This window comes from Rhipicephalus microplus, unplaced genomic scaffold, assembly GCF_043290135.1.
Source record: "Rhipicephalus microplus isolate Deutch F79 unplaced genomic scaffold, USDA_Rmic scaffold_32, whole genome shotgun sequence".
Lineage (NCBI taxonomy): Eukaryota > Metazoa > Arthropoda > Arachnida > Ixodida > Ixodidae > Rhipicephalus > Rhipicephalus microplus.
In genome coordinates this window covers 454,144-467,464 of record NW_027464605.1, presented here as the reverse complement: position 1 = coordinate 467,464, position 13,321 = coordinate 454,144, and the positions used below count along the sequence as shown (strand labels likewise).

Genomic DNA, 13,321 nt, shown 5'->3' with positions numbered 1-13,321 from the left:
CGACGTGTTTGGTCGACTCTGTTGTAACTGGTCTGCTCATACAGTACCTAATTCTTCATATTTTTGCTTTTTTCTTGTCAATCCGTGTATCCTTTATAAATTTTTTGATATTTATTGACCAGCTTTGAAAAATCTGGTCGCTTCAGGGTGCAAGATAGAGTATAAGCCTGATTTGTTGCTACAGGTATCGGTCTTTTTCAAATGGAGTTTATTTGTAATAGGGAATGCTCACTGCTCTCCCATAGTCGAGTACGAAGTACTCGAAGCATTTAAACACTTTTTCTAAACACACATTACATATTCATGTTTTATTTGTGCTTCTTATTTACCATGCCACATGCTAATGTGTACCTCTTTTTTGTGACACATTTTTGTGCGTCTGTGCTAGTGCGAAAGATCGAATGTGTACATGTTTCTTTCCCGTCATTTCATATCCATGTTCATGTAAATGAAGTCTGTTTTGTCATCATAGCTAATGTACGTCTAACATGAAAATGTTCTCTTGATATGTTATTGATGTCTAGGTCAAAAGTATTTCTGAACACATTAAGGCTGCAATCACCTACATGCGCTCTTCCAAATTCAAACTTTTCCCTTGTTTAGTATGGCGTGCGTACCTAATCGATCCCTAGTCTTCCTCTGCTTTTCCCATGTGTATCCCTACTACTAAGAACAAACTAGGCGCTCAGTTGTGGGGACAGAAAGAGGGCGATGGCTGAGGCCGTGCTTTTAGGTATTAGTTCGTTGAAAGTATACTGTCGAACGATTGCTCTCGTGCGTCTTGCAAAAGAAAGTATGAGATAAGTGTTTAGAAACTACGTAATGTGTAGCCACTTTACAGGTGGCGTGCACGTGGCAGATTGGGCCAAATTAGCGCCAATGAACTGTAGTCACGCTATAGTGTCGTTACTGACGTAAGATAGCAGCTACAGGCTACGTCGATGAACACTCATGCAAATCACTGCCTCCCAGTCTCTCTCGTTTGTTGACCTCAACCTATGCCTAACTCCCTCAACTGCGATTATAACTGATGTTGCAGCTCAAAGTTACATGAAGCCAGTTATACAAGTATACCTGTGCACTATCAATGAAATGTGTTAACGACTCACCTCACACACCTGACATGGTAGTATACGTGAGAATGTTGCATGCAGCAACCTTTTGAAGATGCAGTGATCGTGATAGAGAAATCTGGAGATCATTTTCGCGATATTTTCTTCGCCCCCCGGTGTTTTGTTTTGAGGTTTAGGCCTGTTCATATATACTTTCTTTCAGACCAACAAGAATTTTGCTTGGTACATACGCGCATAACTGTTGCCTACATATAATGTATATAGAGTGGACGATTTTGAACAGTCCTTGTCCAGAATAACGTATACCAATTCCATTGCAATACCACTCCTTTTTTTTTTGCATTTAATCAGTGGTTCATGTTGAACCCTGCCCGAACCATCGCCGAGATAAGGCAGCCGTAAATGTATACAGAAAGATATAGAACAAAAAAAACAGAATGAAACAAAACGAACTCGTAAGTTATGTAGGTCCTGGTTACGTTGAGTAATGGTGTCTCTAGAGAGAGAGAGAGAGAGAGAGAGAGAGAAATAGAGAGAAAAGCCAGGGAGGTCAACCAAGGTTGGCTCGGTTGGCTACCCTACACTTGGGGTGGGGGAAAGGGAGAATAATAGAAAGGAAAGAGATAGAAAAGAAGAGGAGTAAGAATCAGAAGCATGAATCTTCAGCTCGAGACTACACAGCACGGTCTCACACTGTTCTTTTACAAGCGGTTAGTGTCTCTAGTAATTGTGAGAAAGAGACGAGAAGACAGATTTTTGAACGGTACGTTTACGCCGTCCTCTCACCTTCCCTGTGGGTCCTCGGTATGTTGATCTGGGGCTCATTTTCACTTCTCATTGATTTCACAGACGATGGATACACTTGCAATCGTGTCCTTACGTAAAGTTCCAGATGTGGCCGAGAAACTGCTCTTTTTCGTCTAGTTTCCTGGTTATAAGTTGCAATTTACCAAGAACCCGAATAAAGTGCTGAGTTCGACTGAATGATCAATAAGATGACTAGATTTAGGCATGGGGAGCAAGCATTGATGGACTTAAGCGGACGTATTAAATTGAGTAAGATCCACCATATATGACTACAGAGAAGCACTTGTCACGATTGGTAGTGCGCGAGCATCAATGATTGATTGATATGTGGGGTTTAACGTCCCAAATCCACCATATGATTATGAGAGACGCGCGAGCATCAATGCTGTCGTTCAGTGTCGTATATAACATTTCGATGACAAAGTTGGCCGTTCATAATTTTTTTTTCTGATGCGCATTTGGCGTTTGAGTTTAGTGATTTCACGATAATGCTGTTGCAACATACGACACAAGAAGTGCACGTTCAACACGGTCGATCAGTGGGTATACGATGCTTGGCTGCTGACCCGAACGTCCAGGATTCGATTCCAGCCGCCCCGGTCACATTTTGGTGGAGGCGAAGTGGTTGAAGCCCCTGTACTGTGCGATGTCAGTTTACGTTAAAGAAAACCGGATGGTCAAAATTTCAGGAGCCCTTTACTACAGCGTCTCTCGCAACTATGGCGTGGTGGTTTTGGAAGTAAAATTTTAGGTATTATTATTATTATTATTATTATTATTATTATTATTATTATTATTATTATTATTATTATTATTATTATTACAAAAAGTGCAAAAAACAAGCCTCCAGAACTGTTGCTGCTAAATTCTAGTGCAACCTATTTCTGGGCCCACGTGGAAGGAATTTTACCGCGAGACCTGTTATGTGACCACAACTCAAGTCACGCACAGTTGTCCGCCACCGGTGTCCGTAACCACATCGCGCGAAATTAGAAAAAAAAAGAAAGCCTAGCTCCAAAGACACAGTGGGCCTCGAAACCCGGGTCTGCTGGGTGCCAGCCCAGTATTCTACCACATAGATACGCCGGTGCTTGTGACTTGTTGGTGAACTTGCCTTATAGTAGGCTTGATGTCGGGAAAACAATCGCGTTAATACGACTTATAAAGCGTTCTAAAACAGTGAAAGAACAACCAGTCGTCGCACAACTCCAATAGCGTAACGAGTGGGTCGTCCAATGCTCTAGCCCGTTACAAAAGCTTCTTCTTGTTCACCTATTAACTATGGCGCATACCCACTTCAGCCATAATTTCTCATCGTCATCAGCCACTGCATGAACAATTGGCACAAAATTCCTTGCAAGTGTTTAGCGGTTACCACGCTTCTCAAAAGAATGACGAAAAGTAGCATAGCGAATACCGGCCTACGTACTACCCAAAAGTTTATTATTAATGCCCTAGTAGGTATCACTCAAGTGTGCTTGCAGTAGATACCCAATGAGTGTTGAGAAAAGGCTCTGAAAGGCCGCTCTTCTATATCTTACGCTGCGACAGTGCTGCACCTTCCACGCAGGCCTGACGTTGTTGCATTGCTTTCGTGTGTGTCATTCTTCATCACATGTGCAGTTGAGAGTACTTTTCGTCAGCGACAAAATTTGTATATATAGCCAAAAAAGTTAAGTGCTGTTACTCACGGGCTAGACGAACTCCCCAAGTTCAAGCCTTTCAGAGTTCTCTTGCACCCGACATATTTTTTTTTAAATTTCGGACTAAAATGACGTAAATTGAACAAAAAGGGGATCATAAAGGTTGCCCAGTAACTTTATCGCTATATGCCAAGTAATGATGCAGACAACTGGAACAGCTTCACATAAACCAAGAACAAGAATATATACTTACTCAATAAATGCGTAAATATCTCAAAGCAAAACCAAACAACTACTACTAGTAAAAGCAGTGATGATGTAACGGCTCATGTAATTGCAGTTGCGAATGGCGTTGCACATCGGCGACAGTCTGGAGTGCTCTGCCTGTATTCCCGCCGCTTCCATGCAGCGAAGATGCTATGTCATGTATCTACTAAAATTTCCTTTCTAACAAAAAAAAAAACAAAACAAAACCAGCGTGTTGCTTCTCATACCATCAGAAATGCACTGTAATCGTTTTGAGCTAAACGCTATTCTCGAAGCGTTTTTCTCAGATTTGTAAATTTTATTGATTTAAATGAGATGCTGCGTACGTATTCACTGCGCCTTATCAACAAACAGTGCCCGGCAAACTTCTAAAAAGCGTCTACATTAGGTTTTTTGAAGTCTCTAAGTGGAAAGAGAGCCGTGAGAGAGCACCAACTGAAGAAATACGAAATGAGCATTTTCTTCATCACGCGTAAGACACCTTCGTCCACTTGACGTGCTCTAAATTCCACAATTATTCGTTCCGAAATTTTCGCTCGATGTACTTCTTATGTTTAAGTGTACCACTCAAAAAACAGCGCTGTAAGTGCCCCTTAAACTGGCTATGTGCTGGGCTTTGCCGTTACTCAGCCAGCACCGGCGTGAGATCTAGCTTCAACCATACTACTCACCATGCACAGCCTGTGCGGTGCATAGTTACTACTAAGCATATCTATGGCTTATTACACGCTAACAAGTTGACGGAAGACATTAGCCGACTGTTGTTCGTATAAGTACATTTACTCACCGGGGATAGCAGCCGGCGCCGTGTCCGATGCCGAGAAGGCGGGCGGGGATCCGGGAACGTGATGAACCATGGCCGGCACCGGCAGTGGACGTTGAGGGGTCGCCGAAGAGCCGGGGGGAGTCGCTGCCCGCTTGGGCACGCTCAGGTCCATGAAGGCATGCCGGTAGCTCAGGGCCGGCCCTTCCGCCTTCGCCGCCGCAGCCGCTGGGTCGTCTCGCTCCTGCCGCTGTCTGAAGGCCTCCGGCAAAGACGCCACCGTCACGGCAGACCGAGAGTCACTGGTGGCTACAGTCCGGGTCACACTACGCGTCTTGCACAGCAACCGTCAGGGCTTCAACAGCCGCGTGGAGGCTGAGGTCTTGACTGGACGGGGAATTCACTGCGGCTCTGACTGATGCTTTCCGGAACAACCGATACCTGTTCTGGTCGACGTTTATCAAATGGAGAGAAATCCGTGAAGTAGCAATATGGATAGCAGGGCTTGGTCCCGAACAATCGACACTTCCCCCGACCGACGATAGAGTCCTCGCTGTCCACAGTACGTCACAAGCCCACACGCACAGTTCCACAAGCAGGCTGACCAGTCTGGGGACGTCGAGGAGACGACGGTGTCCAGCGGTGACTGCGTTCCGCCGTTGAAGACCAGGAGGAGTTCGCGGTCGCGAGCGTCGTCGTCTTGGGATCTCCGGTGAAACTCCCAGCAGCCTCCTTCTCCTCACGTCGCAGCACCACTGGGTCAAGAGCACCGTTCGTCACGGGAGCCGTGGTCAGCAGCGTCTCCGGGGTTGCGTCCTCCGGTGACCTGTCGAGGTGCGTGCGGGAACAAGAAGACGCGCGCGCACCACTGATGAGCGGAGAACCTTCTGACGTCAAGAGGTGCGCCGCTCTCTTCTCGAGGCGAACACGCTTACGTACACACACACCACCACACACCCAGGAGCGCGTACTCCCAATCGCGAGCGGCGTCCGCGAGCCTCTGTGTGCGGCGGCGGCAATGCCGACTTCTACCTGGCCCGGTGTGTGCGAGCAGGGGTGAGGGCGCCAATGAGCGAGAGTGAGCGTGCGCAAGCTTCCGAATGCGGCGGCTGCTGCTGTTGCCCGAAGCGGCGGAGGCCGCGGTGCATCAGAGCAGACATGTGTGCCTTAGGCACTCCACACTCGTTCCATGGCAGGCGCTCGTCCCGAAACTCTAATAAAAAAGTATTGCCAGGTGAATGCTCCCCGCCCAACCATGCTTTTCGCCGTCCTGTGTACGTCCCCAGGGCGTCATTAACCAACTTTGTGTACTTGAGGTTAACTCTAACCAACTTGTTTACATCACTCTGCAGATCCCGGTGCTTATGATGTGACGTCGGCGAGGAATATAAGGAGCACACCCGATACTGTAGGACACTGATATCTCTCCCGTCGGCTCATCATTTTTTGAACTTATTGGACTCCTTCCTGAGCTCATTTCATATATAACCAAATTACCTTTACGGGAACTCGCTTTGATGCTTCCACCCCTTTAATCGTTTGTATCGATGGAACCTGTCAAACCTGAGAGGTGTACATTGTGGGCTTTTTGGAGACGACATGATTGTGCAAACGCCTCTGTTTTTGTTATGTAGTCCCGCATGCTGCAGTAAAACATTACTCTACAATTTAAAATTACTTTCTGTTTACCGCATTCTGCGGTTCAATCACTGAGCCCTTAACTGGTTGCCCTGTAAGTACACGAGGCTGCTTATTACTCCGTATAACTGAACCAAGGTAAGGAATGTTGCCATCGCTAAGGTTAGTGATGTCGGCTTCCGACTAATAAAGGCAAAAATATGGAGGTAAATAATGACATTAATGCAATCGGTCGCAACCACACGCGAGAGACATCTGATAATACCTCGTGGTGCGTGCAAGTCTCCTATATCACTTATCTAGTATAAAAAAACATCAACGAGTTATGCATCTACACTGCATACTGCACGCGGGGCAGGTGTGCAGGATGCAACCTGAACTGAATCTTAAATACCCCGCCGCAAGTTGGACGATATGGATGGTGCAACATATGTAAAAGCCACGCTTAGCGAGCTGTTAGTCTCAATGAGAAAGTCATGTGACGACAAACCGTGAACATAGTATTAAATAAACAATATTTTAAGGTAAAGTGTTTTTGTCACAACAAACTGGTTTCATGTTACCTGGTTTCACTATGGGCACTGAAAAAGAGCAATGTTTCTATAGGAAACCCGTCAATGTAGTTTCACATCTGCAACTCACAGCATGTGTTCCGCTTCCGGAACACTAAAAAAACAGCCAGTTGATCATGCAGTTAAATTCGATTAATTAAACCCAGCGAGTAGAAGTCGTTGACTTCCATTTCTTGTCTTTTTATTGTTGCTTTGCAGTAAAAGAGTAGGGGTTATCTTTTGTGTTATATGCGCCGCAGCATATCCTCTCTCTCTCTCTCTCTCTCTCTATATATATATATATATATATATATATATATATATATATATATATATATATATATATATATATATATATATATATATATATATATATATATATATACATAGCGGTGGTACCATTCGTATATATCAAGCTTTCTTATTAACCTTTCTATTAACGTCGTGAAAGTTCATCTCTTCACGTCACGTCTATCCCGCTTCTTATACAGATCGTAATGCAGACAAATAAAGGTCTAGCCATACCGACTCTTTCTTTCAATGTATTTTCATCCCTTTTTTTACCCTCTTACCTTTCCTCTCTCTCTCGCTTGAAAGCCTTCCTGTCATATTTAATATCAAAGGATACCTAACTTCATAGTCATATGACCTGCGCGAAACTTGGTAATGCCTTGCTCGTAGTTGCCACTGATGTAGTTCTAGAGGAGCTTGACCACCGCATACGCTCTAAGAAAATAAGGTGTCTTTTGACTCTTATTTATGCATCTCAGAATCAAACATGTAGCACTATTTTCAGGGAGTTGCGTTGACTTTCATATAGATAGTCAATGCGACTCTCTATAGAGAATGCTACTCATGTGGCTCAGTATGCAGGAGGAGTCAAATGACATTGTTTCTTTTCTTAGAGTGTATGGTTGTCAAGCACATTGATTCTTCTTTGAGAGTCACATTGACTTCCTTTATGAGGCTCTGCGACTCTTTCAGGAGAGTCAACGTGTCTTCCTAAAGAGAGCGCTACACATGTGACTATCACATATATAAAATATATGTATTTCAATAATAAATAAAGGAGCATCAGTACTTGGACTGTGTACCTACGACAAAGAATTCTTTAACCCATTAAGAGTCAGTCCACGTCACTTAACTTATAGACCTTTATGAGGTCTTTAACAGTGGCTGCGGTGCGCACGAAAGTCTAGACTTTCCGCTACTTTACCGTATTTATTCAGAAGTTCAGGGGAAGATGAACGCCTAAAGGGATGAGAGATTTTCATCCACGGCTTTCACGAAAATAGCGCTCGACACTGTTACGAGAAAAACAAAGCACAAATCGTTCTCGTCGCTGAGAATGCCGTCGAACGAAGTCGCAAATGAATGGTGTCTCAACCCCAGGTGGTCGAAATTTCCGGAGCCCTCCACTACGGCGTCTCTCATAATCATATGGTGGTTTTGGGACGTTAAACCCCACATATCAATCAATGGTGTCTCAAACAGGTAATTGGACCTTGCGATCTAACCTTGTGTTCTTTACCGAGGCACACTTAACACGATTGATTGATTGATTAATTTGTGGGGTTTAAGGTTCCTAAACCGCCGTATCATTATGAGATACGCCGTAGTGGAGGGCTCCGGAAATTTCGACCACCCGGGGTTCTCTAACGTGCACCCAAATCTGAGCACACGGGCCTACAACATTTCCGCCTCCATCGGAATTGCAGCCGCTGCAGCCGGTATTTGATCCCGGGACCGGCGGGTCAGGAGCCGAGTACCTTAGCCACTCACCGCGGCGGGGCCACACTTAACACGAGGCTTGGAGTGTACAGACTTTGTTACCTATAAATTGCTACAAGTGCTTATACTCTGCGTAGCTTATCACAAGCGTTAGCCTGGATAACAGGTATATCAAATTTCAACTCGTTCTAATCGAAACTTGCATGTTTCTAAAAACGCAACACAGACGCGAACATGACATTATCTCGCATCAAGATTGTGACACTCGTTTTCATTCACATGTGGGACGTTAGACGTCTCTCTCGCCGACATTATTTTTGAAGGTCACTTTGTGAAACATATACGCAGCATTCATGGCAGCTGGTAATTTATTTCATGTCATTTTTATATATAGTCGCAAGTCATGCCAAGTTCACTTTATGCGCGCATGCGGCCACTCGTGCGCAAGTGGCAGATCGATCTCGCACAGAGAACAAAAACAAAAAACAAAACCGTGACAGTATACAAACTAAACAAGCGAAAGCTGACGTGTCCGCTTAACCCTTTGCTGCCAACTCTTGCTCATGTGCCGAAACTGCAGAAGATATACGCGTCCGTCAGGCTACACTGAAGAGTGTGACATACGTGGAACAGTCAAGTGCAATCGGCTGCCGCCTATAATTGCATCAGCTATACTCCACCGCGTGCAATTATACCCGTCTATATTATACCGGGCGCACGTGTGTGTACACCGACGCGTTCGAATGCGTCGGTCTGCAAAGAGCATTTCGCTGTTCCTCCGCGACGCGCGCATCACGTCACGCGAGCATTGCCTGCAGCTCGCGTCCTCTTGCGAACTATGCAAACAGTGTGCTAGCCCGAGAAAACGTTCCAAATGCAACAGTTCGAAACTTCGAGGCCGGTTGCTTCGTTATAACGAGAGTGCAGGTTTTTGCAGCGGCGCGCGCATGCGGCGTTGCGTGTTTGCACAGACGCGCGGAGCTCAGCGAGCGGGTATCGTCGCGCACTTCGCTGACACCAGCGCTGCCTGCCGTAGTCGTGCGTGCTTGGGGTCCATGCAGGAGGGCGCATGCTGAGGCTGAGCGTATAGCGCGCGAACTGAACTCGTTGTCACGCCACGAATATATCGCGGGTCCCGCGCTAGCTGCCCCTTCTGTATAACGCCTGCGCGCACTTAAGTGAACTCGTTTTGGCGATATCCCACCCGGGCTTGCGTGTCGGTGTAGGCACTGTTATAGGCACGCACTGTTTACTCGAGTGGTGGGCAAAGTGAAGCGGAATGATTGGGAATCTCATCGGAGAAATTATGGGGGGAAGGGGGCGTGGGCATATGTATATAGTTTTGTGCGCTGTTCACCATAGCGCGGAAAGCAGCCAGCACAGTTACTACAAAATAAGTTAAGGTCTCCTAACGCGACCACACACTCAGAAAAAGAAAGAACAATGAAAAATACAACCACTGACTGTCATCAACCCACATTACTATTCGGTGTTCCACGTTGCCTAGTTCTCTACGTTCGTGCCCGTGTTTGTATGCCTTACCTTCCTTTACGGTGAATCCCTACCAACCGCACCAACTTTCTATGATGTTAAAGGCTGAACCACATGCACCCGTCGCAGCGCGTCTGCGCGTGACTTCCCCGACGCGGCGCCGCGCTCCCTTCCTATGGAGAGAGAAGCGCAGCATCGCGTAGGTCACGCGCCCCCTCTCTACATAGAGAGAAGGCGCACCCCGCGTCAAGAAAGTCACTTGCTGCAACGAATGCGTCTGGTCAGGCCTCGAGGCAAGACAGCCTAACGCACATGCTTCAGGGCTATGCAAGGTTACCGCGCGTGTGCATGCGTATGCTTCGTGTTTGTCCTCACTGTTATTCTTTAGGATGCAATCATATCTATTACTTGGGGTGTATCATTAAAAGTCTTGCCTAGTGCCTTCATGGTTGGCATCAATTATCATCTCTTCATTGCGAATTCGCATTACGGATTCACCTATGCAAGCCGAGTATACATTTTGAAGGAATTTCTGAGCGCCTTGTGATGACATTGCATTAATATTGATTGATTGATATGCGGGGTTTAACGTCCCAAAACCACCATATGATTATGAGAGACGCCGTAGTGGAGGGCTCCGGAAATTTCGACCACCTGGAGTTCTTTAACGTGCACCCATATCTGAGCACACATGCCTACAACATTTCCGCCTCCGTCGGAAATGCAGCCGCCGCAGCCGGGATTCGAACCCGCGATCTGCGGGTCAGCAGCCGAGTACTTTAGCCACTAGACCACCGCGGCGGGGCTTGCATTATTATTCAACTGAAAGAATGATTTACCAATGTTCGGGCTGTTTGAATATACTACGCTTGTACCGTTAAGCCATCCCAAACTTCTGTGCGGATGAGAAGAAATAGCTCTCATAATTTGTTTAGTGTTGTCATACACATTTTGTTACACTTATGGTGAATTGCTTTTCATTTTACGTACTTTCAAGATCGTGCATGACATGGGTCATGACAGTCACATCTTGGCGCATACATTTTGTCAAATCGTTTAAACACCGCGACGTGCAAACTGTAGCGTCGCAGCTGTTTTCAGGGCAGCCCCCGTGCGGAGTGCGTGTCGTCCCAACAGCTTGAACTCCATTTCGCGTAAGTTCCGAGTCTCATTACCTGCAGGAAGTTGCTGCTTAACAGAAAAAATGAATGCCCCAGAAAGGGCGAGAACATTACAAGGCGCTCAATTGACACGAGCGACGCTTTCGAATGCGTCCTTATGCACGCTTGCACCGGAAGCCGCATACGCAAAGCGTCCCTCCGCAAACGCGTTCGGCTTTGCCGCAATACTCTCAATGGGGGCGTTGGTTTCGCGGAGGAAACAAAGAGTGCAGAAAAAATTAGGAGGGAAAGGCGCGCGCATGGGCGCGAGCAAACTGCGGCGGATGACGTGACCGCAGTGCGATCGGCGCGAAAGCAGCGGTCGCCACTGCTGCACGTACAGCGCCTTTCTTCGTCGTCGACGTTGTCGCACAGCTGCCGCCGTGTGCAGTGGCGCACACTTGGCACTTTATCGCGTTCACGCTCGGCAGCGTACGCGTGCGTGTATACGTCGATGTGCCGGCGGCCACCACAACTCCGGTGTCGCCACCCACCCAGCGTGCCGAGCTAGGGCGCCAGCTGGCTGACCACCACGTGCCCAACGGACGACCAGGCCCAGGCGGCTCTCGTGCCGCCACGGCCCAGTAGCGACACGCGGCTGGCTGGAGTGGTGCTCGCTCTCGCGGTTTTCGGTTTGAGTGTGTGTAGGGCGCTGCCTTCCAGCAATGCTGCGAACGTGTAGCAGACGCAGTCGGTTTTGATCTTCGTTCACATGGAAGTGCCTGCTCTGCACAGGCTTGATACCTTATATAGTCCCCGGCAGTTGCTATATATGGGCTTCTAGCGCTACAATTGTGACAACAGAATAGCTAAGAGTTAAGAGGAGCAGAGAGGCTACAAAGCTTGAAGTGCATTTTCGAAGTCGTTACTATAGAGTCGTAGCCCTCAGAACCTTGACCAATGTAGGCACACTGCCTACCGCGTTGAGAACAGAGTGTAATGTTACTACCAGAATAGCGCAACAATGACAGTCTAACGATTACCTTGGAGAGTGTAATAATCTCTGGCTTCGAAACAGGATTCTTGAACCATTTTTGACCGACGTTAATGTAAGTTCTTGCGTGTGTTTGCATGTGTGCGTGCATGTGTGCTCCACCGCCCTTCTCTACGCATGCCCCCTGACTACACCGAGGACGTATATGCACCAACCGAGCTGTATGGTCTGTACCTATCAAATGCTATTTGCATACAGGATGTGGCTGCTTTTCTTTCGCCACATTTAATCCCCTGGACAAACCGAAGGGAAATAACTATTTCCCCAGTAGGACGGAGAGCGCCTTCGCACTGAACTGCAAAGAGCACCGAGGCGGTATACACAACAGCGGCTAACCATGCATGCGCCCACGCGCCGTAAGCTGAAACTCCTTCGATCACCGTCAACGGTCGAGCAGCTGCAGCTAGCACCGGTTCGCAACCAAAGTCGGCAACGGCTGTGACCGCGCCCGCGACCTAATCGAGACGACGAGAGAGAGCCTATTTTTCGTACAAAAGAGAAAGACATCGGGCTCCGCGAGATACGGCCCACCAGCCGCGTCTTCTTCGCTCATAGCATGCAGCTGCTCCCGTGGAGTACCCCCTTCATTAAGAGCCCGCCGATGGGCGCTTCTGTGCGCGAAGCAGCCCGCATCTTGCTCCCAAGCTCAACCCTCTCCTCCGTACGAGAGATCGGTCTCGTATACGTGATCAGCATCCACCGGAGGAATGCAAACAGCCGCCGCTAAGCCAGGCGTGACCGCTGACCGCGCTGCTGATCGAAGCTCGCGGTACGAGAAACCGCCTGCCGGCTCGGTCCGACGACCCTCGCCCTTGATCGCCTTGTGAGGCAGGCGACCGCGCCTATATACCGAACCAAAGGGCGCCCATGAACGGCATAGCGCCACGGTGGACACCAGCTGCCTCTCCCCTGGGGCACCGTCGTCTTCGATGGCACTCCGAGACAAGCGGTTCGAGAGACCCCCCTTTGTGTAACCACGCACGCCAGCGACGCACCATTTTATAGTTCAGTCCGGATATGCATACGCCAAGTCTCGAGCTACTCTGTAACGCGACACCATAATGAATGGAAGGTGCAGATCGACATCTCTGTTTTGCAGCCGTTGCCCTGTGAGTCGGCGCTCTTTATGTGGCTTCTCTGTTTCCGCTCAACCATATGCGCCATCTGATCAGGATAGTGAGCGAGGGTTACAATAGTACAACA

The 13,321-nt window shown here is 47.7% G+C and overlaps 2 protein-coding genes across 6 annotated transcripts in view; one reads left to right on the top strand and one right to left on the bottom strand.

Moving 5' to 3' along the window:
• The window catches only part of LOC119172814 (glycine receptor subunit alpha-4-like), a 379,910-nt gene that overhangs the window by 125,271 nt on the left and 241,318 nt on the right, over positions 1-13,321 (top strand). The gene's annotated exons all lie outside the window — the stretch shown is intronic.
• LOC142786811 (paired box protein Pax-6-like) overlaps positions 1-13,321 on the bottom strand; it is a 209,882-nt gene that overhangs the window by 123,232 nt on the left and 73,329 nt on the right. For 2 of the 3 annotated variants that reach the window (XM_075884467.1, XM_075884469.1), the window contains exon 3: positions 4,578-5,379. In XM_075884467.1, coding sequence (XP_075740582.1) covers positions 4,578-4,728 — 151 coding nt within the window. In that variant the 5' untranslated portion in view covers positions 4,729-5,379. Of the gene's footprint in view, positions 1-4,577; positions 5,494-13,321 lie in introns of those variants that run through there. The other variant, XM_075884468.1, reaches the window with a different exon arrangement.